This window comes from Trachemys scripta, chromosome 2 (assembly GCF_013100865.1).
Source record: "Trachemys scripta elegans isolate TJP31775 chromosome 2, CAS_Tse_1.0, whole genome shotgun sequence".
Lineage (NCBI taxonomy): Eukaryota > Metazoa > Chordata > Testudines > Emydidae > Trachemys > Trachemys scripta.
In genome coordinates this window covers 155,455,351-155,482,613 of record NC_048299.1, presented here as the reverse complement: position 1 = coordinate 155,482,613, position 27,263 = coordinate 155,455,351, and the positions used below count along the sequence as shown (strand labels likewise).

The window sequence follows — 27,263 nt, the reverse complement described above, 5'->3', positions numbered from 1 at the left end:
CCCCCCCCTGCCCTGCCTGTAGCCAGCCCCGCACCCCCCTGCCCTGCCTGTAGCCAGCCAATCCCACACTCCTCTGTCTCCAGCCCTGCCAACCCCTGCCGCACCCCCCTGCGGCCCTGCCTGAAGCCAGCCAGCCCACCTCACACCCCCCGTCTCCAGCCAGCCCCGCACCCCTTGCCCTGCCTGCAGCCAAACCCTACCTCCAGTCAGCCCCATGTCCACTTATGCCCTGCAGTTCCCAGGGCAGTAACCCTGCACATCTGCTTCAATGAGGGGGGCAGGGCGCAGCTGGGACCCACACATGTGCACACCCTAGGGTGACCAGACAGCAAGTGTGAAAAATCGGGACAGGGGGTGGGGGGGTAATAGGCTCCTATATAAGAAAAAGACCCCAAAATCGGGACTGTCCCTATAAAATTGGGACATCTGGTCACCCTAGCACACCCCCAGGGAGTGGCGGGGACCCACACATGTGAAACGGAGCTCATTTCTCGTTCAGGCCCGTCTTTTTAAAAAAGAAAAGAACTTTAGGTAGGGTTATCATACATCTGTATTTTCCCAGACATGTCAGGCTTTTTGGTTCTTAAATCGCCATCCGAGAGGAATTTTTAAATTTAAAATTTAAATTTTCCCAGGAAAATACTGACGTATGTTAACCCTATTGGTACAAAAAAATACATACTGTGGCACATCTCTTAAATCAGAACTTTTTATAGGGAACCGGTTGCTAAGAAATGAAAGGGGTTTTTTTACATGGGTTTTTTTTAGTCATCTCTGCCGGGGCTCTGCCGAAAATGTTCGAATTGGGCCCCGCACTTCCTAATGCCGGCCCTGGATGCAAGTACGAAACCCTAAAGCAGCATGTGCTTTGTAATTAGCTAAGTAACATTTTCCAGTGAGAGGAGTGTTCAAAAAGAACATACCAGATTGCTATTGTACAGAGTAGGGCTTTTTAAACAGGGTCTCCAGCCTTACCAATGTTGTATCTGCTTTAGTGGTAAGATCAGAGCTAATTTCTTCAGCTGGCAGAATAAAGAAACCAGAAGAATTTTGCCCAGTACCGGGGGCAAGAATTTCAGACATGCATCACGGATGGGCAGGGAGAGGAGGGCAAGGAAGAATCTACTCTGCCCACAGCTTTCGGGAGTTTCTAGGGCGATCTAATGGTTAGAGTGGGTTCTATTCCTACTTCCACCACTGACGCACTGTGTGACTGCAGGCAAGTCACTTTATCTGTTTGTTCCTCAGTTTCCCTATTTATAAAACAGAATAGAAACCTGCCTACCACATGACTGTTTTAAGAGTCTGTAAAGCATTTTGGGATCTTTGACTGAAAGACACTAGAAGAGTCATTTGGGATTATTCATTTAGTTGGACCACTGATATAAAAATAATTACCCAAATTACTGTCAGTTCATTGGCAACAGGACACAGTGCGTTTCATATCAAGCAGCTGGAAGTCACCAACACTGACAGCGAAGGAGATTAATACATTTGCACTGAGCTTCAACAATTAACTAAGGAGTTTCAGGCATGGATGCTAAAGTAGTTTAAAGTTTCAATTTCCAGTTTAAACCCAATTTAATATTTTCACATCAGTGTGTAGGAATTCCTGAGGCTAATGCAGTCAGGAGAAAAGGGCAAAGGAACCAAGTGCTTAATAATATCGCCTATGTGGGATTCTTGGGTCCTTTCTTTTCAAGGGAAACCAGCCCTTTAGTACTGGGGTATTGGCTTGAACCTCACCCCAACAAAACAAACTTTTCAGTTTCAAATGAAACAAGAGGAGAAAGAGTTGCCCTTCTACTATACCTGGCTTTGTAACTCAGGTCCAGCAGGGTACGGACTTGGGTAGGGAACTCTAGGCTGCACTGCAGAGTTCCAGTAGTTGGAACCATATCCAGGATAAGGAGGCTGCTCCTAAGAAGGAAAATAAAACAACTCATTTTTGGATAGCAATGGTCACAGTCCAAGGGCAACTGCACCTTTATTCCTCCTCCATGATCCAACAAGGGCACCTACTCTCAGACTTCTGGCTCCTCAGCCATCACCTCTCTTGAGCAGAGACACACATCTCTCCCCCCTTACTGGAGTACTTCCAGGCTGCACAGATGCCTGCCTACACTGTGATTTCCCCAGCAAAGTGAGACTGCCTAAGCAGGCCTGCTTTACTTTTCTCCTCAGAGGCTTTAAACAGTGTAATTGCTCACAATAAAGTTATCACACAGCTCTAAGCAAGCAGATTTTATTCTTAAGGTAAAAATCATTCCAGAGAAAAGATATAAAAATAATAAAAGAACCTACACACATGCTAATAAGCTTACCAGAGATGTCCCCCTAACTCCAACAAGGCTTCTGGCAGATAAACAGTCCTTCCAACCACAACACAGGAGTTTTTCTGTAGCCACAAGTTCATAACTGCTTTTGCTCAGAAAAAAGCGCGCCCCCCCCTTCCCCCGCCTGCAAATCTGAGAGTCAGTCTTGTATCCAGTTTGGGATTCTGAGCTTGTCCTCATGTAACAGGCGATCAGTAGACAATGCACTTCTCCTCCTCCTCAGGGCACAGCCTCTAAAAATTGGGTGAGAAGGCACCTTCCCCTCCTCCCAAGTATTTCCTAGCAAGCCCTTGGTTTGTCTAGCATAGGGTTACCATATTTAAAAAATAAAAAAAGAGGACACTCCATGGGGCCCTGGCCCCGCCCCTTTCTCACCCTGGCCCTGTCCCAACTCCGCCCCTTCCCTGCCCCAACTCCGCCCATTCCCCAAAGTCCCCGCCCTAACTCCACCCCCTCCCCTGAGCACCCCGCATTCCCTCTCCTCCCTCCCAGCCATCCGAAAAGGGCTGCTTGAGCGCTACCGGCTTCACAGTTTGCTGGGCAGCCCCCAGACCCTGCGCCCCCGGCCGGCGCTTCCCCAGAGCAGCTGGAGCCTGGGAGGGGAATCGCCCAGCCGGGGGCGCAGGGTCTGGAGGCTGCCCGGCAAACCGTGAAGCCGGTAGCGCTCGGGCTTCGGGCAGCCCCCATGCCTCCGGACCCTGCGCCCCCGGAGCCCGGGAGGGGAAATGCCCAGCCGGCGGCTCAGGGTCCGGAGGCATCGGGGCTGCCCGAAGCTGGTAGCGCTCGGGCAGCTTGGCTTTAAACAGAGAAGAAGAGTCAAGGTAGGGAGCACAGCAGCCGCGGGAGAGAAAGTGCCCGGCCGGCGGTATTTTTCCCCGACATGTTCAGCTTTTTGGCAATTCCCCCTGGAAAGGGGTTTGATTACCAAAAAGCCGGACATGTCCGGGAAAAAACGGACGTATGGTAACCCTAGTCTAGCACACGGTTCCAAAGAGTCCTCTGAAGCTCATAGCACTTCCCAGGGTTTACATTAATCCTGTCCCCCCCATGAAAGAAGCTGCATATAATCCCACAATAATACTGTACATAAACATTAGCATTTTTTATACCATCAACTCCTAAGATATTTAAACTTCATTTAAGTGAGGTTTGCCCAGGAAACTGCCATATCGGTCACAGTAATGAATAGAAGTCTCCCCATTCAGGAAAGAAAGGGGAAAAGTTCTTTCCGGTGTATAACGAGGAACAGCAGCCCAAGCTCATTAAAGATACAGTGGCCACAAACAGCCACAAGAACTCATGCTGCCCATTTGCTATTAGTGATACACAGATGCACTTAACTCCTCAGCACGAACGTGCTCCTCTTGGAATGCGCTCACTGACATTCATGCTAGGTACTGCTACAAACAACACTTTTACAGACACCCCTCTCCACTGCCGTCCTTGCCTTTGCTATATTCAAGCTTACGGGGTGCCTGTCATTGTGAGAGCTGGATGCTGGCAGCCAGGATCAGCCTGATGTCAGGAATTGATGTGAAACACTGGCAAGCCTTGCTCTGAGCTGTACACATAGCAACACAGCCACTGCTGCAATCTTCATTTCCAGGAACCTGGTTGTGAATCAGACTGTTCACATCTTACTGTGACAACAAAGCTAGGAAATTGTTCTTATCTGACCCTTTTCAGCACTGAACTGTAACCCACAGTCCTTCTCTAGCACCTTCCATCAGGGGATCCTAAATTGCCTTACTAAACAAATGAGCCTCACAGTTCCCCTGGGAAGAAGTTACTCCTCTAATTGTACAGGATGCAATGAGATCGCCAACCTGCTTTGTTCCACTGAGCACATATTGTGGGGGTCTGTACAGAGGAAGGAATTGAAAGAGACACAACCCCTTTCTAAAAGCATGTTTTAACAAATCTTCAAGCAAGCTCTGCTCTCAGCATACCTCTCACAGCTTACAGGAGGACAAGCTCCCAAGCTTGTGATCCCAAACTCTCAGACCAGGGCAGGGTGCTGGCAGCATGCAATTTACAGAAGTTGGATGCTCTCGGTAATTTCACTTTTGACCATGAATAAAACCCTGCTTGTTCTAGACTCTAAAGTAGATGAATTAACCTTTGGAGTCCAACAAGCAGTGTTGACTTTAGAAACCACCATTTGATCCACTGGTTCCATGTTGCTTAGGATAGGAAAATTCAGACCTCATTCTGTTTTTCTGATGTCTCTTTTCCTTCTACAGTTCTTCCTGTCCCAAGTCACATAAAGAGTGAGTTACTGGATCCCACTACCTGGGATAACTCCACTGCACCAGCCACACTTCATCACCCCTTTGCAGGCCTGAAGAATTATGCAAGTGGATTCTGAGATGATACGTACTTGGCTACCATCACAATGATGTCTAGACCCACATACCTTAGGAGAGAGACTCCCTTTAGCCTGGTGACCCATGTGCTAAAAGGACCAAATTAAAATACATCCACAGTCTGTTACCTCTTTGCCTCGAACTGCATGAAAAATAGGTTGTTTGGGGGAGGAGATGAGTGCAGACTTAGGAAAGAGCACATGATTTGCATTCATGCATACTCACTGCCCCATAGGGGTGAAAAGTGATAGCACTAGAACTAGCAGAAGATTGCATTTTTTTGATTAGACTAAAAATTGGCTAAAGAGAATTCATAGATATGTTGCAGTGCTGTGAATCATAGAATATCAGGGTTGGACCTCAGGAGGTCATCTAGTCCAACCCGCTGCTCAAAGCAGGACCAACTAAATCAGGGAAGGAAGAGCCTGTCTGAACAGTCTGCTGTTTGTGACTTTAACACACACTATAAGTGCCCGAAAGCATTTTAAGATGGCACCTATTTTCAAATCCTCACACACAATATAGGTTTCAGAGTAGCAGCCATGTTAGTCTGTATCCGCAAAAAGAACAGGAGTACTTGTGGCACCTTAGAGACTAACAAATTTATTAGAGCATAAAGCTTTCGTGAACTACAGCCCACTTCTTCGGATGCATATAGATATATGTTCCACTCTATGCTCTAATAAATCTCTAAGGTGCCACAAGTACTCCTGTTCTTTTTACACACACTATAATTACAAGCCTTTCCAGGCTTCTTGTCTCTCTCCAGGCTAGCTGTCAAAACCAGAGTTCCTCCCTCTCTGGGCTTTCAGGTGGCATTACACAGAGGCGCTTTCCAGTAGCTGTAGGCTCAAGCCTCTAACTTAGTGCACCAGTGTGACTGTGGCAAGTTGGCCTTAAGGGCGAGCCAATGCAGAGTCGGCTTGAGTACAGAAACAGCAAGAAAAATGTGTAATCAATTAGAGTAGTTCAAAGGATTCAGGAAAACAGCAGCAATTTAGTTTAATTGCATCTCAGGCCTTGTCTACACTACGAGAGTAGTTCGAATTTACTTGCATCGAATTTTTGGAATCGATATTGCAAAGTCGAACGTCTGTGTCCACACTAAGGACAGTAATTCGACTTTGTGAGTCCACACTAACGGTGAAAGCGTCGACATTCGAAGCAGTGCACTGTGGTCAGCTATCCCACAGTTCCCGCAGTCCCCTCTGCCCATTGGAATTCTGGGTGTAGCCGGCAATGCCTTCTGGGTAACAAAATGTGTCGAGGGTGCTTTTGGGTAACTGTCGTCATCCGTCCATCACTCCCGCCCTCCCTCCCTGAAAGCGCCGGCGGGAAATCAGTTCGCGCACTTTTCCAGTCATTGACAGCGCGGATGCCACAGCACTGCGAGCATGGAGCACGCTGCGACCATCGCTGCAGTTGTGGCCGCTCTCAACGCCTCGCAGCTTATCATACACCTTTCCCTGAGGCAGATGCAGAAAAGTCAGGCGAGGAGGCTACGGCACCGCGGTGATGTCCTGAAGTCTGAGAGTAGCACAGACCTCTCAGAAAGCAGGGGACCCAGCGCCGAGGACATCACGATGGCAATGGGTCATGTTGATGCCGTGGAACGGCGATTCTGGGCACGGGAAACAAGCACTGAGTGGTGGGACCGCATAGTGCTGCAGGTCTGGGATGAATCCCAGTGGCTGCGAAACTTTCGCATGCGGAAGGGAACTTTCCTGGAACTTTGTGAGTTGCTGTCCCCTGCCCTGAAGCGCAATGACACCCGGTTGCGAGCTGCACTGAGTGTACAGAAGCGAGTGGCCATAGCCCTCTGGAAGCTTGCAACGCCAGACAGCTACCGGTCAGTCGCGAACCAGTTCGGGGTGGGCAAATCTACCGTGGGGGTTGTTGTGATGCAAGTAGCCAAGGCAATCGTTGATGTACTGCTGCCAAAGGTAGTGACCCTGGGAAACGTGGAGGCGATCATAGATGGCTTCGCAGCGATGGGATTCCCAAACTGCGGTGGGGCCATAGATGGAACTCACATCCCTATTCTGGCACCGGACCACCAAGCCACCCAGTACATTAACCGAAAGGGCTATTTTTCCATGGTGCTGCAAGCACTGGTGGACCACAGGGGACGTTTTACCAACATCTACGTGGGATGGCCGGGCAAGGTTCATGACGCTCGTGTTTTCAGGAACTCTGGTCTGTTTAGACGGCTGCAACAAGGTATTTACTTCCCGGACCACAAAATAACTGTTGGGGATGTGGAGATGCCTATAGTCATCCTCGGGGACCCAGCCTACCCGCTAATGCCCTGGCTCATGAAGCCCTATACTGGCGCCCTGGACACTGAAAAAGAACTCTTCAACTACCGGCTGAGCAAGTGCAGAATGGTGGTGGAGTGTGCTTTTGGCCGTCTCAAGGGGAGATGGAGAAGCTTGATGACTCGCTGTGATCTCAGCGAAACCAATATCCCCATTGTTATAGCAGCTTGCTGTGTGCTCCACAATCTCTGTGAGAGCAAGGGGGAGACCTTTATGGCGGGGTGGGAGGTTGATGAAAATAGCCTGGCTGCTGATTACGCTCAGCCAGACAGCCGGGCGATTAGAAGAGACCTGCGGGAAGCGCTGTGCATCCGGGAGGCTTTGAAAGCAAAGTTCCTGAGTGAGCAGGGTAACCTGTGACTTTTAAGTTTGTGTACAGAGAAGCTGAACCTGCCCCCGTTTCTTTACCCAGTTAATGTTGACTATCCTACCCAGTTACATACCCCCTTCACCCCCTTCCAACACACGTTTCGAAATAAAAATAGTTCTACTTTGTTAATGCACACCGTTTTTTTAATACTGTTTTCGCGGGAATTTTTTAAAACTGGGACGCAGACTGTGGTGCGGAGCGGGTGTAGTGTAGTGACGCGAATGAAGCTTCTAAACTCAAGGATTGACGGGCTCCGCTGCGGTGGGATGGTTGTTTCAACGGAGCCTGTCACCCCTCCTGATCGGGACTGTGTGTATGGGGGGGCTATGTGACTTTGTGGCAGGGGGAGGACGATTACAGATCCCCTGCTGCATGGCTCTGTGATCCTGCATAAGGACTGCCGCTTAAGATCTGTAACTGCCCTCCCCCGCCACAAAGTCACAGAGCAACCCACCCCCCACCACATAACATGAAAACAACCTCCCAGACTAACCAGGGTAACTAGTCACTGCATCACTGCACTGTGTATGTGCCCTGCTGCTGTGCCTGCCCCCGCCTATGTACCCTGCCAAAGGTGACTGTCCTGTCCAATTACCAACCCCCTTTCCCCTCCTCCTCCAAAAGAACATGATTGAAACAGTAGTTAACATGAACGTATTTTTTATTATCAACTACACATGGAACTGGGAGGTGAAACTTGGACGGGGGCTTGTGTCAGGCGGGAAGGAAAGAACTTTTCAAGTTTTGGGGAATGAGAGCCTTCTGCTACTAGAGCTCTCTGCAGGGGTGGAGTGAGAGTTAGCAGGGACTCTGCCGCCTCTCCTTCTTTGCACTTTGGGTGAGGTGGGTATGGGACTTGGTGGCGGGGGAGGGCGGTTAGAGATGGACTGCAGCGGGGCTCTGTCCTCCTGCCTCCGTTCCTGCAGAACATCCACAAGGCGCCGGAGCGTGTCTGTTTGCTCCCTCAGTAGTCCAAGCAGCGTTTGAGTCGCCTGCTGGTCTTCCTGCCGCCACCTCTCCTCCCGATCCATGTTTGCTTGCTGCATTTGGGTCAATTTCTCCCGCCACTGGGTCTGCTGTGCTGCCTGGGCTTGGGAACAGGCCATAAGTTCAGAGAACATGTCCTCCCGTGTCCTCTTCTTCCTATGCCTAATCTTCGCTAGCCTCTGGGAGTGTGATGCCAGGCTAGGTTGTGAGACAGTCGCAGATGTGGCTGTGGGAATGGGAAAAAGGGAGTGAATTCCTCAGAAAGATAAATGTAGTTGTGAACAAAGAACATAGTCTTTCTCTGTGAACAAGACCATGCACAGCACCTATCACATGCGCACTCAGCACAAGGTCGAATTCTCGGCCTTCGCATTCAGTGCCTGGGGTCTTCCACAGCACATTTGAGAAGCGGGGCAGCACAACGGAATTTCTGTTGCAGGCAGACATGGTAAGCCGTAGACTTGTGGCAGTTTAAAACTTTTATATTACCACTGGCCTCATTTCACATTTAAAGCAATGTCAGTACCTGCTGCCAGCAATCCGGCAAGCGGGAACTCTGCCCCTGTCCCACCCCCTCGCGGCTGTCCCCAGGAACGATCCCTTTCGGCAGCCCCTCTCCCGCCTCCACCGCGTGGCTGCAAACCAGCGGTTACAGTTCTGTAAAGGAACGAGCAAGCAGTCCCAACACTAACATTCCCCTACCTAATTCAAAGCAGGTCACCATGGGCGACATCACCCTGATGAGGATCTCTGACAGCGAGAGAGAGAGAATGCTCCGGGAAAGCCTCCAAAGACCAGGGCCGTATGCCGCCCTGCTGTGCAGAGCAATGATTCCCGAGTACTTGATAGTCTCGTGGCGCGGCAACGTGTCGTACTTCGGAGGACCCAATAAGGCCGCTCTCCCCAGGAACCTCATGCAACGGCTTTCCAATTACCTCCAGGAGAGCTTCATCGAGATGTCCCGGGAGGATTACTGCTCTATCCCTGCACATATAGACCGCATCTTACTCTAGCTGCAGTAGCAGGGACTAAACAGTAGAGCGGCTTGGGCAGGACAATCACGGAAAACCGGACATTGCTAGATTTTTTTTCAAAACTTGCACTGCCCATGACTGAACCGTTAAGTGCCTAGGGCAAACTAATCATGAACAACCCATTCTTTTAATTGTTAATATTCCTGTTCTGTTAAAAATAAATGTTTAGATGTTTACAACACTTACTGGATGATCCTTCACCAGATTCTGTGTCCGGGGTAACGGCTGGGGAGGGTTGGTAGGGGATCTCTGTAAGGGTGATGAAGAGATCCTGGCTGTCGGGGAAATCAGCGTTGTGAGCGCTGCCGACTGCCTCGTCCTCCTTATCTCCTTCCTCATCTTCCCCGTCCGCTAACATGTCCGAGGAACCGGCCGTGGACAATATCCCATCCTCAGAGTCCACGGTCAGTGGTGGGGTAGTGGTGGCGGCCGCACCGAGGATGGAATGCAGTGCCTCATAGAAACGGGATGTCTGGGGATGGGATCCGGAGCGTCCGTTTGCCTCTTTGGTCTTCTGGTAGCCTTGTCTCAGCTCCTTGATTTTCACGCGGCACTGCGTTACATCCCGGCTGTATCCTCTCTCTGACATGTCTTTAGAGATCTTCTCATAGATCTTTGCATTCCGTTTCTTGGAGCGCAGCTCAGAAAGCACGGACTCATCGCCCCACACAGCGATGAGATCCAATACTTCCCGATCAGTCCATGCTGGGGCCCTCTTTCTATTCACAGACTGCACGGCCATCACTGCTGGAGAGCTCTGCATCGTTGCCAGTGCTGCTGTGATCGCCACGATGTCCAGACAGGAAATGAGATTCAAACTGGCCAGACAGGAAAAGGAATTCAAATTCAAATTTTCCCGGGGCTTTTCCTGTGTGGCTGGTCAGAGCATCCGAGCTCGTACTGCTGTCCAGAGCGTCAACAGAGTGGTGCACTGTGGGATAGCTCCCGGAGCTATTAGCGTCGATTTCCATCCACACCTAGCCTAATTCGACATGGCCATGTCGAATTTAGCACTACTCCCCTCGTCGGGGAGGAGTACAGAAGTCGAATTAAAGAGACCTCTATGTCGAACTAAATAGCATCGCAGTGTGGACGGGTGCAGGGTTAATTCGATGTAATGGCGCTAACTTCGACATAAACGCCTAGTGTAGACCAGGCCTCAGAGCAGCCATCTCTTCCGCACCATGCTAGTGACAGACCACAACACCTGGGACATCTGCACCCCGGAACCCCAGGATCCTTCCCCAGCTCCCTTCAAGAGTGCTCATAAGGGACACCCCCGGTCTCTAGGGCAGGACCATGCCCAGGGATGCCCCCAGCCACGCTCCCCTCCCAGCCCCTAGGGGCCTTCCAGCCTCTGGGAAGCCCCCTCCCGGGGCAGGACCACCCGCCAGATCTCACTCCAGCCCTCCCCCCGCCCCAGGCCCTGGGGCAGGACCACCCGCCTCAGATCCCGCTCCAGCCCCTACCTCCGGGGCAGAACCACCCCCCAGAGATCTCACTCCACACCCCACCCCACGGGGCAGGATCACCCCCCACAGATCTCGCTCCACCCGCACCGCCCCCTGGGGCAGGCCCACCCCCCCGAGGGGGTCCCAGTTACCTGGGGGCCGCCCCGGCCGGGCCTGTCCCAGCCGCTCCCCCCCACGGGGCAGTAGCTGCCCCCGGGCCAGGCTGGCCCGGCCGCGCGGTGCTGCGGGCACGCCCGGGCTTCCATGCCCCAGGGACCCGGGGGCGGCTCCGGCTCCGGCCGAGCCCGCTCCGCCTCGGGGCCGTAGAGCAGCCGCCGCAGGGCAGACATTACCAGCGCCGTTGCCGGCTCGCTGCCACGCCACCGCGCCTGCGCGAAGCCCGCCCGCTGCAGCCAATCCCCACCAGGGATACAACCTTTACCCGCATTGTGACCAGCTCAGCCAATGGCCCTGAAGCTGCCATCTCAACGCAACAGCCCCTGCAGCCTTAGCCAATCACTGAGATGGTACCGCCCAGGCCGTGCATATCAGCCAATCAGCCTTAGCGTTCCGCATCTAATGACGCAAACTAAATTTTAGCCAATCAGTCAGTCAACTTTCCTTCCATCACCGCCGGATCCACCAATCAGTGGAAACCCGGGGCGGTGCACAAGACACCCGTTTCTCTTGCATCGGAAGAAGTGAGGTTCTTACCCACGAAAGCTTATGCTCCCAATACTTCTGTTAGTCTTAAAGGTGCCACAGGACCCTCTGTTGCTTTTTACAGATTCAGACTAACACGGCTACCCCTCTGATACTTAACACTGTTTCTTAAAGAGACAGGCACACAATGCCCTCCTCCAGTCCCCTGCATTAACTAAGCACAGCCCCCCCCCGCCCCGCCCTGCCCTGCCCTGCCCTGCCCTATCCCCCCTGCCGGGCCCACCCGGGGAGCGCTGGGCGGGGCTGGGGGGGGGGGCAGCCCCATCACCCCGGCTCCTCACGCAGCCTCTGGCCCTGCGCCCGGGGCGAGCGGCGGGGGCCGGTGACCCCACGGGGCGGGGCTCCCCGCGGGCGGCACGTGGGGCGGGGCGGGGCGGGGCGAGGCGGGTCCATCCGGGGGCAGATGGCGGCGCTTCCGCTCCGTGTGGTGGGCGGTGGGAGCGGGGCGGGACCTGCCGGGCTGGGGCCGCAGGATGAATTACATGCCGGGCACCGCCAGCCTCATCCAGGACATCGACAGTGAGTGGCGCCCGGCCGGGGGCCGCCTCCCTGGGCCGCGGACCCATCCTTCCCTCGGGCCCCACACCCGGCCCGGCCCCGCTGCAGGCCCCGGACCGTCCCCCTTGGGGCCCAGCCCCGCTATAGCCCCGCAGCCGGCCCCAGATCCCCCCCTCCCCGGCCGGGCCCCGCAGCCGGCCCCAGACCCCCGCCCGGTCCACGCCCTGCTGCGGTTCCCGAGCCTCACACCCCCCGGCCCGGCCCCAAACACCCCCCAGAGCCGGCCCCGCTGCAGCTCCTGGATTTCCCCACCACCACCACCCCGACCCGGGCTCTGTAACTTCACGTCCTTTTTTGAAAGGCTGCAGGTTGCAAAGTTCTTGAGACTGAGGGAGACCCCTCGGCTCCTCCCTGGAGCACTGCCGTCAGCCAGAGCGCGCTGGGCTGGGGGTAACAGGCTTCCCCGTCTCTCTCTCAGGGGTTGACTCCCCTTCCCCCATTGCTCTCACTATAACGGGGTTCTCCCATTAGCCCGGCTCTTCTGTCCGTTCAGGTTAATAATGATCATCTCAGCGTTAACTGAGCAGGCTGAGTCTCCCTTTCTTTTGGGAAATCCTATATTTCCCCCTCTCTCCGCTGCCACGCTCCATCTCACCTTGGCTGCCTTTCCGCGGTGCTGTGTGTAGTTTGTGAAGGGCTTCAGCATCCTCCAGGGTGCTGCCAGGTGCTTCATAAATGTACGTTTTCAATCATCTCCTGGTGTTGGTGTTTCCAAATCTCTAGTGCTGTGAGTTGTAGAGGGTCTCAATATCTTCATTTCAAATCTGGATGGCACTTACAAACGAATGGCCTGTTTTTTCAGCAGTGGCTCACCTGCAGGCAGCTCCCCTTGATTTCAGTGGCAGCTGCATATGCCCAGCAGCTCAGAAAATCCGGCTATAAAAACTATTGTAAAGTCTTCAGAGCAGAGCCCTTACGTGTTTGTACAGCACGCAGCATGATGGGGCATAGGTCCCGTGACAGGCTCCAAAGCACTACCACAATACAACTAATGCTATTTAACGCTGATTAAAACATTCTTGTTCAGCCTTTTAGTTGCTCTCTTTTGAATTTGGCCTATGTATTAATTGTAACCAATGTTTGATATTTTCGGTAACCACTAATGCTGATTTAACATCTCTTCCAGAAAAACACTTGGTCCTCCTTCGAGATGGTAGAACATTGATAGGATATTTACGAAGCATCGATCAGTTTGGTATGTGATCACATGACTTCGCTCTGAGCCCTTTCTGCCTCCTTCAGCAGGTTTTCCTTCCCATTATCTACATCTTTAATGATGGTATTTTTAAAATGTCTACTTTACCATAAATCCACTGTTTAAAATTCTCCAGTAGACAGTGCAGAAAGCTAGTATTCCATGTGTGATGCATGTGCGTCACAAGGCTTTGACCTGTGACAAATAGAAACATTCTTGGAAAAGTTATATTTGCCAAATCCAATCCATGAGGTGTGGAGGGAGGTGAGGAATGCTCATTGGTTTCCATGGAGAAGCTTGCTGACTGATTTTAAAGCAGCTATTATTCTTAAGTGCTGTAGAGGGAAAAGGAAGGAAATTTCACTGTGTGTGTTTGACTTTTAATTCCCCCTGTGTGCTCAGATATTTTCCAGCTCTATTTTGGTATGTGGCCACCCCTTCTCAATCGCAAAGACATGCATCTTGCATCAGAACTTGATAGCTCTGAAAATGCTTCTAGCTTTCAAGTTGTCTGTTAAAATGTTTTATCGTTTCAAGACTTTCTTAGCTCACCGCTAGGGGGAGCCAGACACCTCCCAAACAGTGCTTTAAGAATGGAGAGGAGCCAAGTGGCACATAAATATTTATGATGCTGGTGAAAACTATCTACCCAATGATGCCATTGGCAGGAAAGAGGAAATGCCTTGGATGGGTCTCTTGGTGTACATTTTGGAGGGGAAGAGGGCTTATAAAGATAGTAACTTGATAAAGATTGGGAATAATCCATGGGTTCCAGCATTGTGTAAATGTGTAGAAGATACAGTGGTGGTGAGTCTGGGCTGTATGTCCAGCTGATGTCAGAAATTTAGCTGTGCTGTGGCCTCTTTGAATACGTCTACACTGCAATTTAAGCTCAGGGTTAGTGGGACTCGAGCCAGCTAACCTGTGTTAGGGAACCCTGGGTTTGTGTCTACGTTGTATTTTAACCTCATGGTAAGTCTTTTTTTCTAACCCATGCTATGGCATCCGCATGCAGACCCGAGTCAAAGTAACCATGTCCCAGAGTCCCTAGTGTCCCCTTTCTCCTCTCCTCTCCTCCCCTCCCCTCTTTCCCCCTCCCCCTCCCCGCCGAAATGTGTCTGCTCTAGCCCTAGGACTGTGGTGCACTGTGAGAAAAGTTTACTGCCCACCCTGCATGTACCAGGAAGGAGCTCACTTTGCAAAAGGCTTGATCAATTCGCTCTCCAGAGGCTCTCTGACAGCGTGCTTGCAGATTAGAGATTAGAAGAGAATGGGTTAACGCTGAGTCCTGAGCCGCTAGCATTTGCAAAGGGTAGGGGCTTTCCTTTTCAATAGAGTGAATTGCAGATTGTTGGGATAGAGGACTAAGGAAGTTGTCCTATGGAATTGTGGGATACTTCCAGCTGACTCCTGGGGCCCACATCAAGTGGTGCTGCATCTACACTGCAAAGCAATAGGGCTTGGACCCTGGTGCTTTAAGCAAGGTAACTAATGTGTTACTTGAGCTTTCCAGTAATAGGAGCAGTATAACAGGATCTATGCTACCTTCCCATGTGTAGACAAAGTTGTATGACATGGCTGTGGCAGATTTTAATCCGTGTATAGACTGGAAAATACAGGCTGTTGCCATCTCTTAACTCAGGTAGATTCCTAGGCTAAAATATGGTTCTCTAGTACTATAACAGGCTCTTCGGTCACAGAGGCAAGGGCAAAGATGTGGTATAAAACGGTTCTGCCCCAACCCTCCCCACACCTGGTTATTTTTGCAGTGTGGACAGGGCCTTTAGCAATATTGGTTTAGAATGAGTTTAGAGCCGAGTGAGTGCTATAGCATGGGACGTGAGGTGACTCCCGGGGAGCGGGGGGGGAGGGTGCACACTGCTGAGATGACATCACGCACCGTGCCCATTCCTGCTTTGCCAGGCTTGTGAGTCAAGAGATTTTCAGGATATTGCGCCTGATCTTTAAAGCCCTGAACGAGCTAGGTCCATGCTGTCCCCCACGTCCAGCCCTGGCAGAGAGAATTGACAGGTGTGCTGCAGCTGGAGTGGCTCCCAAGGTGGAACTCTTTGGGGTAGGGGGCCGGGCAGTCTCTGTTGAAGGCTGCAGAGTTTTCTGCCAATGGAGATCAAGATGAGTCAGTCTCACTACTTTGAGGGTGCAGTGCAAGGTCTGTAGGTCTGCCCAGCAGTGGCAAAGCGCTGTGCAGACACAACAGCACTGTGCAGGTTAGCTGGGGAGGATCTTTATCCCCACTTCACTGAAGCACACAGGGGACGTGACTCACCCAAGGGCTTGGCTCCCACCCTGCATCGCTCTCCAAGCTGGGCTACGACAGATGGGACGTGGAAGGCAACCAGCCAAGTTGACCCTGTTTGTATGTTTGGCTGAAACGAGGGAGTGGTGGAGAGTTTGGATTAAATTTTGTACAGAATTCAGTGCCAGGCTTGGTTATGTGTGTAGAGCCTGATCCTTCTGTTGACGTAAATGGAGCATGATCACCCGAATGGTGCTTAGATACAGTGATGGCTGTTAATTACACGTAGCAATCCATAATCATAATGGTGGGCAGAGCGAGGGATTAGGAATGCATAAGTTTAGGGTGCTGAAATTACATTTTATCACAAAGAGCAACCAGGAGACCATTTTACTGCAAGATCTCTGAGCAAAAGCAGTGAAACAGAAAATCTCCACTTCAGTTAAAGACAGTGACTTAATTGTAAACACCAAGTTTGGATCTGATGAATTTCCTGTTTCATTTGTTTCCTGTGTGATCTTGTTGGGTGTAATAGATGCATAATCTAGAATAATAGTGCTGATTTCTTGTCATGTGCCTGTCATAAACAGTATTGCACATTTCCTCAATTCCAAACAATCAAGGTTTAAAAGCACTGATGGGTATAAAGTGGTGTGACTTGAAGTCTGAATTTAAACCTTGTTTGTGTTATGGTTTTTAAATAACTGTGTGTGTGTACTCCTCATGGTTAAGAGCTGGCATTATAAACATTCTTATCTGCATAATCTTTCCCCTTGAATTTATACGCATGGTGGTGTCTGGTTTTCTTCAAGATAAGATAGTTTAAGATTTAGTTTACCAGATTCTGGGTTTTATATATGCAGCATTTGATTGGTAATAAAAAAAACAAAACAAAAAACAACCCTTTAATAAACTGATTAATTTAAAAGAACATGTCAAGATGTTCTTACTTTCTATGGTTTGTTAAAGCCTCTTTTAAAAGCTGGCTAATTTATCGTCCCTTACTGATAGAGAGAAAGAGAGAGAGATTTTTGGCCTGCTTTTAATTGGCAAATGCTGACCTCTTTTCTCTTTCTGTGGATGTTGACTGAACAATTGTATTGAGTCTAGGACAACTGCAATTTAAATAGCCACTTAAGATGAAACATCTTGGTCTTTGCCCCAGAATCAACAATTGAGTCAGTACAGCTCCAGGGACCGTGTGACATTTAATTGCTGCTGCAGATGGAGCACAGTGGTGTTTGTACAAGCCATAAGAATACAAACAGTGTCTTCAACTTCACAGCGATCCGTAGATTTACCAATTAAAATATCGAGACTTTGCAACGTTTTTCCCTTTCGGATTCTGACTGACTTCCGTCACATTTGACCCTGAAAATGTGGAACGTGAAGTTCAGTATTTCAGGAAAAGTAGGATTAGGATGGGAAACCTCTAACCAAGACACATGTCATAGCTTCAGGAAGTGGAGCCAGTGACTAGCTTCCTTCGTGGTGCTGTACTGCTCGTAGTGCAGTGCTCTTGGGTCGGACTTCGGTACATGAGACTTGTGCTCATTAAAGAGCTGTGGTGCTTCTTGTAAGAGAAGGTCTTGAGCCCAGAGCCCTCGCAGCCTATTTCGGTTCCCTTGCTGAGGGGGTCTGGTGCCTAACCTAAGGGACTGGATGTCAGGTGCCCTGCATTCTGTTCTGTTTCTACCACTGACACTTCCCCTCCCTGTGCCTGTTTCTCCTCCCAGCCCTTGTCTTGTCTATCAAGGTCTCATGCACACGTGAAAGTAAATTCAAATTAAGGTAGGGTGTGAATTTAAAGTAGATTAACTATTTCTAATTAACTTTGTGTGAACACTCTCTTATTCTGGAGTGTGATTAGCTAATTCTGATAGTATGTCCTTTTATGGAGTTAATCAAGAAGAAATCTCCTTATAGATAAGACTTAATCTGTAAGCTTTTCAGGGCAGGGACAACCTCCCAGTCTATCTGGACACTACCTAGCCCAACGGAGCTCCAATCTCGGGTGGGGCCTCTAGGTGCTATGCAGTACTGCAAATGGATGCAGTATTGTGCTAAATCGGTTCCACTCCAGCAGCAACTGCACTGAAGTGGTGAGTGAAACTCAACTGCCCTATGCTAAAATGTTCAGAGATGCTGGATGCATCTGAAACATGAGCATTAGGGCAGTTTTGCAGTGCATTTGCAGCCTCTCTGCTTTGGGTTGGGACCACGACACTTTAGCCTCATTCAGACAGTCACAAAGGAGTCTGTTTTCTTCCTCCCTTGAAAACTGCAGCGAACTTGGTGTTACACCAGACGGTGGAGCGCATTCACGTGGGCAAAAAATATGGCGACATCCCTCGAGGCATCTTTGTCGTGCGAGGCGAGAACGTTGTCCTGCTGGGGGAAATAGTAAGTAAACCTCTCGTCTGTCGCTATGCTGGAGCGCGGGCTCCCTTGCTGCCCGAGAGTGTAATCTCAGTTACTCTGAGCAGCGTTGCCAACAAACCTGATGCTGGAGCCAGGTCTCGTCAACAATTGGCAGTGTGCGGGTCCCTTCCATGTCAGTGATGATATATGTGTGCTGTGAAATGGTCACAGTGCCAGAGAAGCAAGCACAGCGGGAATTATGTAACCTTTTACCCTGGCTCATGGAATGTGCTGTTACGTAGGCAAAAGGGCCGACCTGCGATCGAGGGTCCTGAGCTTTTATTGTCCCTTCAGTATTGTAAGGAGCAACATGGTGCCTTCCTCTAGCTGTTCCTGGGGGTGGGGTAATGCAGAAATTTTGGTGCAGGTTAGTTCATCAGAGCCAAGTGGGAAAGTGGGCACCCACAGAAGCTTTGAGACGTTTCCCACCAACTCCAAGGGTAAAGTGAGCCTGCAGCACAGGATATGTTTGGAGGAATCTGTAGTGGTCTCAGCCTGAAGGCAATATTCTAGGTGCAGCATGGTCAGTGCCATGCAGAGCAGCTGTCATCTCCCTCCCCTTCCCCCTCAAAAAAACTCAACAAAATTGCCTTTTTCCGGGTCAGATTTCCTTTTGCAATTTCCCACATGCATCCTTGTCTTTACGGGTGTTTGCAACACCTCCGAGCTCTGCATTGCCTGTGATTTCAGGCTGGGGTCTTCAAGGAAACTTAAGGAGTAGGCGCCCAAATCCCATTGTGACTCATACGGACTCTTTACCCCTTGTGGCTTTCTCGAGTGAAACTTGGGCATTTAAGAATCAGCATCCCAGAGCTGGGATGAAACATTGAGCTGGCTCCCATCTGCCCTCGGCATGGGGGGAGTTGGGTGTATCCTGGGAGACAGATCCTGCCACGGCTCGGCTTCTCTGATAAAGCAGGCCAATGAACCTATCAATGGGCAATGCTAGGTTATCCCAGCCAGAAATATCTAGCAGCTCCTCTGGGGTCTGTGAGCATAAAGCCCTCTTCAGAGTCCATAGCATATGCCCAGGCATCTCTAAAGTGCAAGTGTGTAAGATTTCTGTTCGTACCCTTATGACTCTGATTGCAGACACGTCTTCCCAAAAACCTCTCGGGTGTGGGTCTGCCCTGACCATTGAGAGCATCGACAAATCATACATCTGATCCTTCCCAGCTAGTGGCACCTTTGAACAGTGTTGCTCCAACAATTTGCAATCTGCAAAGGTGGAGCATGGATTGTTTGTTTTCCTCCTTTCCTGTGCTCCATTCTAAGGAGACAGTGTCAGCTGCAGCATTTTCCCCCTCCTTGGGAAATGTTAACCCCAGTACTAGGGACACAGTGGGTCCTGCATCAAATGCCTCGAATTGAGAAGAGGAGAGGGGTGAGTACTTGAGACATCCAGCAAGCCCAGTGGGATTCTTGGAATGTGAGCAGATCCCGAGCGCTGTGACCTCAGCTATGACACTTTTCTGCTTTTGTTATGAGAGCAGAACATAATAGATTAATTGTAAAGCTGCTAAGGACCAATTAAAACGAAACCTCAGTGATGTACCACATTGAGTGCACTGGGTTCATGCCCTCCAGCACAATGTTCGTACTGAATGAAAGTAGAGCGCTCCTGCTTCTCATAAATTGAATCCCTCCATCCCCTTTGGGATCACGTCTCCTCTCTGACCTGAGGTGATTGTGTAAGCTAGGGAGCTGGGGCCACATGGACGTGCTAGCTGCCGCTTTCCGCAACTCCGGGCTGTGCTTGCGGACAGTCAACGTAAACAAACTTCTCGCAGCCCGCCAGCACGTTACCCTGATGGGCCACATGCTGAAGGCTGCTGACCCTGCTCTAGGGCAGTGCTGGAAATCCTGGGACTCATATCCTGTCCCGTGCATCTGCATTGTGAAGTGCTGCTCAACGGAGGAGCTGCCTGGGGACACATGGATTCTTGACCAGGGTTGTTAATGTGCTGCTTGTGGTCCAGGCAGTGCTGTGTTAAGCGCTTTCAGTAATGTCACTGGTGATCAGGGCAAGCAGAGCCTCAGATCTCACTGCTAGCTCCCTCCTGGCAACCCTGAATGGTGCTTCTTTTGCAGGACCTGGAGAAGGAGAGTGATACGCCTTTGCAGCAGGTGTCAATCGAGGAGATCCTGGAGGAACAGCGAGTGGAACAGCAAGCCAAGCAGGAATCGGAGAAGCTGAAAGTGCAGGCACTTAAGGAGCGGGGCCTTTCAATCCCGCGGGCAGACACTCTAGATGAGTATTAGGTGTTCTGCCCATCGGACAATTCGCTCTGTCCGAGCAAGCAGAGCGGTTTGCATTTAGACCACACTTGGCCAGAGGCTATGTAGGTCTGTTTGGAAAGGCTGTTTTTTGTTTTATTTTAATTTTGGCTTATCTGTTTTCCATGGCACAGATACACTATTAAAATCATGTCATTGTTTTCACAAAATCATTGTTTGTGAAGAATGAAGGTGTCTGAATAGCCTTTGACATATCCACATGCGATGGCGCAGTTTAAAGCGTGTGTGCATGGAGAGAAATCTTTTTTCTTTTCTTCCTCCCCACCCCACCCCCAGTGATTTTGGGGGAAACTGCTCCTCAACATGTAAATAAAACCTGGATCCTGACAATGTAATCAATAGTGACCTGTACTGGAATCTGCTTTTTCTGGGCTGTATCTATATGGAACAAACAGAACATGGTACTGATCACAAAGGGGATCTTACGCCCCCACTGCTCCCTTCTGACCTAGAGGGTTTCTCGTATCAAAGTCCAGGAAGGGCTGAGGAACCAATGCAAATTGGAGCATGTTTCCTTCTGGCTTAGTGGAGGGGGTGGGAGTGGGGCACTTCCTGGTTATCAGCAGAAAGCTGGAGCCTGTTGCTTTGTGTATTTCTAGAGGGAAGAGCAGGAGTTTGCTTTCACTGCAGTCAGGCGAATGGCTGGTGGTAGCATAAATGTGTCTGATCCTAGGGTATTAGTGGACAAGTGACTCCAGTGGGAGTGGCTGTCCAGCTAATCCTCCTTGTCTCTGACTGTGCCCTTGCAAGTATGAACCATCCCTTTGTCATTAAATCAGGCTCTGTAACAGACAAGACAAAGAATCCACTAGCTCTCTCCATTAGCTCCCTCTAACCTGGTTCTGCTGGGTCCACCCTACTTCTTTCCTCTTAACAAGAAACTGGAATAGGTTTTGCTACACATGATGCATACCTGCCCAGAGCAGGCACTAGAATTAGCTTGCAATGGTAGAGAGGACACCTGTCTTGATGCTGAATTGGCCAGAATGCTCTTAGATATCTCAGGTTGTATCACTCAGCATGTCAGTGATGTTATAAGACCTCATCCACCCTGCAGCAAATGGTAACTTGACAGCAAGAGTAAGCTGGGGCCAGCTTGTAAGGCTCTTCACTGTGATCTCCACAAAGGTAAAACCAGCTTCTGGTGCAGTGAAACTATCCGTTCTTGCCTCCCCCTTGAACTGCTTCTCAGAGGCTTATGTGCTCTTCCTCTGGAGGGGCATTAGAGCTGGAAGACTTATTTTATTCATGGAGGTAAATGTGTGATGCAAACTGATTCTCATCCCCTTCCCTGGGAACTGTGTAGGTACTGAGTATCAGAGGGGTAGCCGTGATTGTTGCTTTTTTACAGATTCAGACTGAGGGTCCTGTGGCACCTTTAAGACTAACAGAAGCATTGGGAGCATAAGCTTTTGTGGGTAAGAACCTCACTTCTTCAGCTGCACTTCTTCTTGCATCTGAAGAAGTGAGGTTCTTACCCACGAAAGCTTATGCTCCCAATACTTCTGTTAGTCTTAAAGGTGCCACAGGCCCCTCTGTTGCTTTTGTGTAGGCACTGTGCACAGAGCTTCCCGTGAGAGGACTTCATGGTATCGTGTTAAAATCAGTCTGGCCATGAGAGTTACTGTAGTTGCCGCTCTGCCCCTCTCCCAGTGCTTGTGCTAGAACAATCCAGCAGCATCAGGTGTTCAGCCAAGTGACCTTATCAACCTGTATAGATGACACCTGAACCACTCTCTGTGGCTACTGTCCAACCTCTGAAAATGCTCTTGGGAATATAGTAGGTATGGGAGATATTAAAAGTATAAATTAAAGGTATAAATTACTTAAGCAAATGCAAGTATCAGAGGGGTAGCTGTGTTAGTCTGGATCTATAAAAAGTGACGAGTCCTGTGGCACCTTATAGACTAACAGATGTATTGGAGCATAAGCTTTCATGGGTGAATACCCACTTCGTCAGATGCATGCAATTGCAGGTTGGTTTTTTTTAATAAACATTTTCTTTATCTACATCTCAGAGCTTGGGCAGCACTACTGAGGCTGTAGTAGTAAGCTATGCACCATACACAAACTCAACAGGGACTGCATCAATTCTAAACCATGCTTAACCAGCGGGAAAAAGTTCTTCCAGCTTTGGGGACTTTCCGAGAATTCTGCAGCCTCTGAAGTACAATTCTACAAAGAGGAAATAGCCTATTTTCCCCCTCCAGTAGGGCCTAACCATTGCTTTCCATGGGTGTAACAGTTCCCGCTTTGGAGAGCGCTAAGGATCGTTTTCCTACTGTTTTGTAGATGCTCAATTATTCTGTGGCACTCCAGGCCTTTGCACACTGAGGCGGAAGAAAATTTAAGAAAGGATGAGGCAAATTATAGCATTTGATACATTTCTTTACTTGTGTTACTTATCTACCTGCATGGTGAACAGTGAGAATTCAAAAAATCACATGGTTGTCACACCCGCTGGGGCTTATTTTATTGCAATTCTGTCATCTTGGCAAAGGAAAAATCCATGAAGTAGGTTTTATTTGCATGTTCCATAGTGCTTCCTGGCTTAGGTCTCAAACACTGCAGGGAAATGTTTTCAAATAAATAGCTGTTTTGTTTGGAATATATTGTGGAAACATTTCTGTGGATTTATGCATCTCCATGGATTATATGGGTATAACAGCCCATTTACTGTGGTAGAAGAGTGGCTTTTTCTGTGTAGATTAAACCTGTTCCCAAACAAGACAAGCTAAACTGAAAATAGGCACTCTTATTTCAAAATTAGGAGTGTCCAGACTGGTACAACTATATTGGTTTAGATTCACAACTGATGTTATACCCAAAACACTTCCCCAAATGCACAAAGCTTTAGATGATGTATCTTTTTAAGTTGCAAGTGTTCTTTCCAGTTCCCTAGGAACGGATTAACAGTGTGCTTAAAGTAAATTTGGTTCTCATTGGATACACTTTACATATAATTTGTTTATGGCAGATATCACCTATCAGGAGACTCTAGAGTTCAGGTGGACTTTGGGAATAAAATAAATATAGCTCTATAATCATGGCTAACACCATCCTTCTGAGGTCCAAAGAATTGCTATTACAATTTGGCCATGATGCTAGGATTTAACACCTCCAGTCCTGTGAAAAATGCCATAGCCTCTTTAATAGGTAGGTTTGAAATGAGCTCCTATGAGCATATCAAACCCCTTTCTGCACTGTGTGCCATATGCTAAATCTTGTGTGTGAGATTCCTGGGGTCATAGGCAATGAAGGTGGAGAAGACCAAGTAAATCACGTATCCCAGGCACCTTTGTGTTCACTGCTGCCTTTATTACTTCATGCCACTCTATATATTTCACCCGTACTAAAGCTTTCTATTCAGCATTAATTCTCTTCCCTTCCCCTTGTCAGCCCTGTTTACATCCTCGTGTGCCATCCTAAGCAATCCTGTCTCAGTGGTCCTGGTTTGGCTATTGTGCCTCCAGAGGACAAGCGAAGACCTTAGAGGTGCCTGTGGAGGTGAACAGTGTATCATGGGTACCGTGTGCAGCCTTTTCCATGGCTCCTAAACTCCCCCACTTAGGAGGAGCCAGTTTGGGGATGCAACAGAGGGTCCTGTGGCACCTTTGAGACTAACAGAAGTATGGGGAGCATAAGCTTTCGTGGGTAAGAACCTCACTTCTTCAGATGCAAGTTTGGGGATGATAGGCAGTACCAGCTGGGTTAGGCTGAGAGCTAGGGAACGTGGCAAAGCCACTAGGTCTGTCTGTGTGTCCAGCTGCCTTCATTAAAACTAATAGAAACTTCCCCATAGTATTGATTACAGGGGAATGCTGTCTGTTCTCTTGCTGTGAGGGGATGCCACATGCTGGCCCTGTTAGTACATATCGGAATTCCTGGCCCCGCACAGCACACAGCCTAAAGCACCCTTTCAAAATGGTCTGCCTTAGACATGAGGAACTGATCTGGCAGTTGGGCATTTCTTTCCCCGCTGTCCTGAGAAGGCTGAGTGAGAAGATTTTGGGCCTGCCCGGGTACGTTGTCAGGTGACATGATCTGGGTGTGCACTGCACAGTCCCCACCCACACTCCAATACTGTGTCCAGTACAGCTGGAACCTCCCCTCACCCGCCACACTGGGACAGCCAGCCCGGGCTGGAATGGGGTCATCCTGTATGCAAACCACGGACAAATGTAGGCGAGGGGAAAAGCCATTCCCAGCCTGGGGTGGTTAGCTACTAGAGCCAGCCTGTACAGGGGGAGAGGTTTCTGCCTTATCCCCAAAATAAATCACAGCGCTGGGGATGCAAAAGTGCAAATAAGGGGGGGAGGTAGTTGAACTACGTTACCCAGGGTGCATTTGTGATTCCAGGCTTTATATTTCTGGGGGGAGGGGGGAGTTACATAAATCCTTGTGCGTTGGTCATCTGGCCCCGCCCTATGTAACGTCAGCGGTGCTAAGCCCCGCCCCCATGGAACGTTTTGTAGCCAGTCAGTTTCAGATTGCTATAGTCTGTTCTATTCCATGCTATTTCCTGCTGCTAGGGGATAAAGGATCCCAGTCTTCTCCTTCCCCTTCGTGGGGAGCTGGATTTACACTGGGGGGTGGGGGAAATCCTGAGTTCCTAACCTGCCCTGGACTCAAGGGACTGGACCCCAGCATCCTCCCCTGGGGGTGCGGGGTGTTTTTTCCCCAGCGTTGATGACCCCCGTGCTCCCAAACTCCGTTCAGGGGGCTGTTCTTACGAGCCGGAGATCCCGTTCCCGGGGTGCGGGGGGGCTGGGGAGGAGGTGGAGGGGAAGGAGCCGCGGGGAGTCCTGTATCCTGGATTGCAGTCGTTCTAGGAAGGATCCTTTCCTCTTTTGGGGTTTGTGCTGCTGCCTCTTTACCACCAAAGACTCCGGATCCTGGCCTCTGTGACTCTGAGTGACTCCTCTACAAGAAGACAGGAGGGTTTTGATTGTTTGTTTGTTTGTTGGGGGGGGTGTTTGCTACATTCATTTTTGGGGGGGGGGGGGTTAGCCACCTCGTAGACTGCTCTCGAGGACACAGCTGCTCCTTCCTTTTTCCATCTCTTTCCTCTTCTCCCCCCTGCAACATATTCAAATCTGGATCACTATGGAGCTGGAGAATATTGTAGCCAACACAGTCCTGCTGAAAGCCAGAGAAGGTAAGAGAATAACTTGGGACTTGGGTCATTTTGGGTGTATGATTTGGGTGTCTCTGAACATGCCTTGACACCGTGACTGACAGAAGGAAATTGGGAACAGGGAGTGAAGCATCTGCTGCTTTATTGCTGTTTGCTTGATTTTACTGAGTGAAAGCAAACTGTGCCCTGGGAGGGGGGAGGGGGTGTGTGAGGACAGGATATTTTGTAACCTGAAATGCAGCTGTAGGAAACGGACCTGGAAGCTGGGATTTAGTGGGTTTCCTCAGTAGTTCCCCAAGATGCTTTATAATTGCAATATTTAGCATTTATAGCTTCACTTACAAAACATCCTCTGGTGTTTTCATCTGCCATATACATTTGAAAACATTTGTTTTTTTGTTTAAAGTTTTCTCTGTAATGACTATGGCCTGGGGATGGAAATTTTACATATTCCCTGCACCTTAGAACTCCGATGTGATTTACATGTGTGAACTAAGCTTTGGACTCTGGGTCTGTCTTTGAACAGGAAGCACAAAATGCATGTTTGCTGCTCTGTCTGGATGCAAAACTCTGACAAGCAGACAAGATAAAATGTAGAAAGCACATTGTGACTTTTGATTACCACAGAAAGCTAAAGCTGTGTTGCAGGAGAATCCCAAGATTAGGTGTTATACCTGACCTTTCATTGATATTCTACGGATGGTCTGTTTCATGAGATTTGATCTAATTTATTATGCTAGAGAAAAGTGGTCATGCTGCTGACCTGGTGTAGTGTGGTATATTTTGTGTGACTGTGCTGTAGACATCACAACAGAAATTCTGGTTGTGGTACATTTTAACCAGGTGTGGTGTACTGGGAGATGGCATCTCTTTATTTTCACCCATTGCACCACAAAGATGGTTTTACCTTCCTTATCTTTAAATCCTTAACGTAAAGTGGCCACTGATTGTTCGAGTGTGGTAAATATGCCGGAATTGCAGAGGGTTACCAGTAATGCTAAACTCTTATTTACTTTTTTTTATGTTGGAGGTGAAATTTTCAAAGTCCCATTTCCAGAAGGCAAACAGGCAAACAGTAGCCGGTCCTGTTGCCTTTCATTGAGACTTAGGCCACTTCTACACTTTGAAGGCTTTGCTGGTGTAGCTACCTCGGCTATATTGGCAGAGTGCTGCTAGTGAGGACATGGTTATACCAATGACATTTCGTGCTTTGCTAGCATAGCTTATTCCAGACTCCTTGAGTGAAATACACTGTTCTAGCAAAATAATGTAACTACATCTGTGCTGGAAAATGCCCCTAGTTCAGGTATGTCAGTCACAAATCACACCTCATCACACCCATAATCAATGTAGCTACGCCAGCAACAGTCTGTAGTTTAGACCTGGCCTCAGGCTCCTAAGTGCCTACATCCATTTTAAAAATGGGACATATGTTCCTAAATCACTTGAAAATTTTACTCTGTTCCTAAACTTTCATAACTGAAAAGCAAACAGCAGTGTAGAGTGACGTGAAATAAGGAAATCCCTTAAAGTGACAGTGGGGAAATATCTTGCTTTAAGGATGATCCCACAGCAAGCCAGCATTTATTGGAAGGCACGTCCTTCTGAAGGGCCCCCTCTCTTATCAGTGAACGCAGTGTGTGGGAGAACAGTGTCCCATGGACACTACTTGCCACACACTCCTAAACACCTCTACCCTGATATAGCACTGTCCTCAGGAGCCAAAAAATCTTACTGCGTTATAGGTGAAACCGTGTTATATCGAACTTGCTTTGATTCGCCGGACTGTGCAGGCCCCCCCCCCCCCCAGAG

The 27,263-nt window shown here is 49.4% G+C and overlaps 3 protein-coding genes and 1 long non-coding RNA gene across 6 annotated transcripts in view; 3 read left to right on the top strand and 1 right to left on the bottom strand.

Moving 5' to 3' along the window:
* Positions 1–4,824, top strand: part of LOC117873019 — a 25,979-nt gene extending 21,155 nt beyond the window's left edge. The window contains exon 3 of the long non-coding RNA XR_004644623.1: positions 4,580–4,824. This is a non-coding gene — a long non-coding RNA (uncharacterized LOC117873019). The remainder of the gene's footprint in view (positions 1–4,579) is intronic.
* BAG4 (BAG cochaperone 4) overlaps positions 1–11,242 on the bottom strand; it is a 26,627-nt gene extending 15,385 nt beyond the window's left edge. Inside the window, exons 1-2 of one of the 2 annotated variants that reach the window (XM_034761975.1) lie at positions 11,015–11,242; positions 1,813–1,920 (exon numbers count right to left, since the gene is read on the bottom strand). In XM_034761975.1, the coding sequence (XP_034617866.1) occupies positions 1,813–1,920; positions 11,015–11,212 (306 nt within the window). In that variant the 5' untranslated portion in view covers positions 11,213–11,242. Of the gene's footprint in view, positions 1–1,812; positions 1,921–2,324; positions 2,649–11,014 lie in introns of those variants that run through there. The other variant, XM_034761976.1, reaches the window with a different exon arrangement.
* A 725-nt stretch (positions 11,243–11,967) lies between these two features.
* Positions 11,968–20,655, top strand: LSM1 (LSM1 homolog, mRNA degradation associated). The gene is made up of 4 exons (XM_034761974.1): positions 11,968–12,104; positions 13,270–13,338; positions 17,883–17,998; positions 20,108–20,655. The coding sequence occupies exons 1-4, from the start codon at positions 12,059–12,061 to the stop codon at positions 20,276–20,278; spliced, it is 402 nt and encodes a 133-aa protein (XP_034617865.1). The 5' UTR covers positions 11,968–12,058; the 3' UTR covers positions 20,279–20,655.
* A 4,110-nt stretch (positions 20,656–24,765) lies between these two features.
* Positions 24,766–27,263, top strand: part of LOC117873014 (G protein-coupled receptor kinase 5-like) — a 65,443-nt gene continuing 62,945 nt past the window's right edge. Inside the window, exon 1 of one of the 2 annotated variants that reach the window (XM_034761971.1) lies at positions 24,766–25,472. In XM_034761971.1, the coding sequence (XP_034617862.1) occupies positions 25,421–25,472 (52 nt within the window). In that variant the 5' untranslated portion in view covers positions 24,766–25,420. The remainder of the gene's footprint in view (positions 25,473–27,263) is intronic. The other variant, XM_034761970.1, reaches the window with a different exon arrangement.

Coding starts and splice junctions, on each gene's coding strand:
- LSM1 (XM_034761974.1), top strand. CDS start 12,059: ATGAATTACATGCCGGGCACCGCCAGCCTCATCCAGGACATCGACA. Junction 13,339..17,882: donor ACGAAGCATCGATCAGTTTG/GTATGTGATCAC, acceptor TGAAAACTGCAG/CGAACTTGGTGTTACACCAG. Junction 17,999..20,107: donor TTGTCCTGCTGGGGGAAATA/GTAAGTAAACCT, acceptor CTTCTTTTGCAG/GACCTGGAGAAGGAGAGTGA.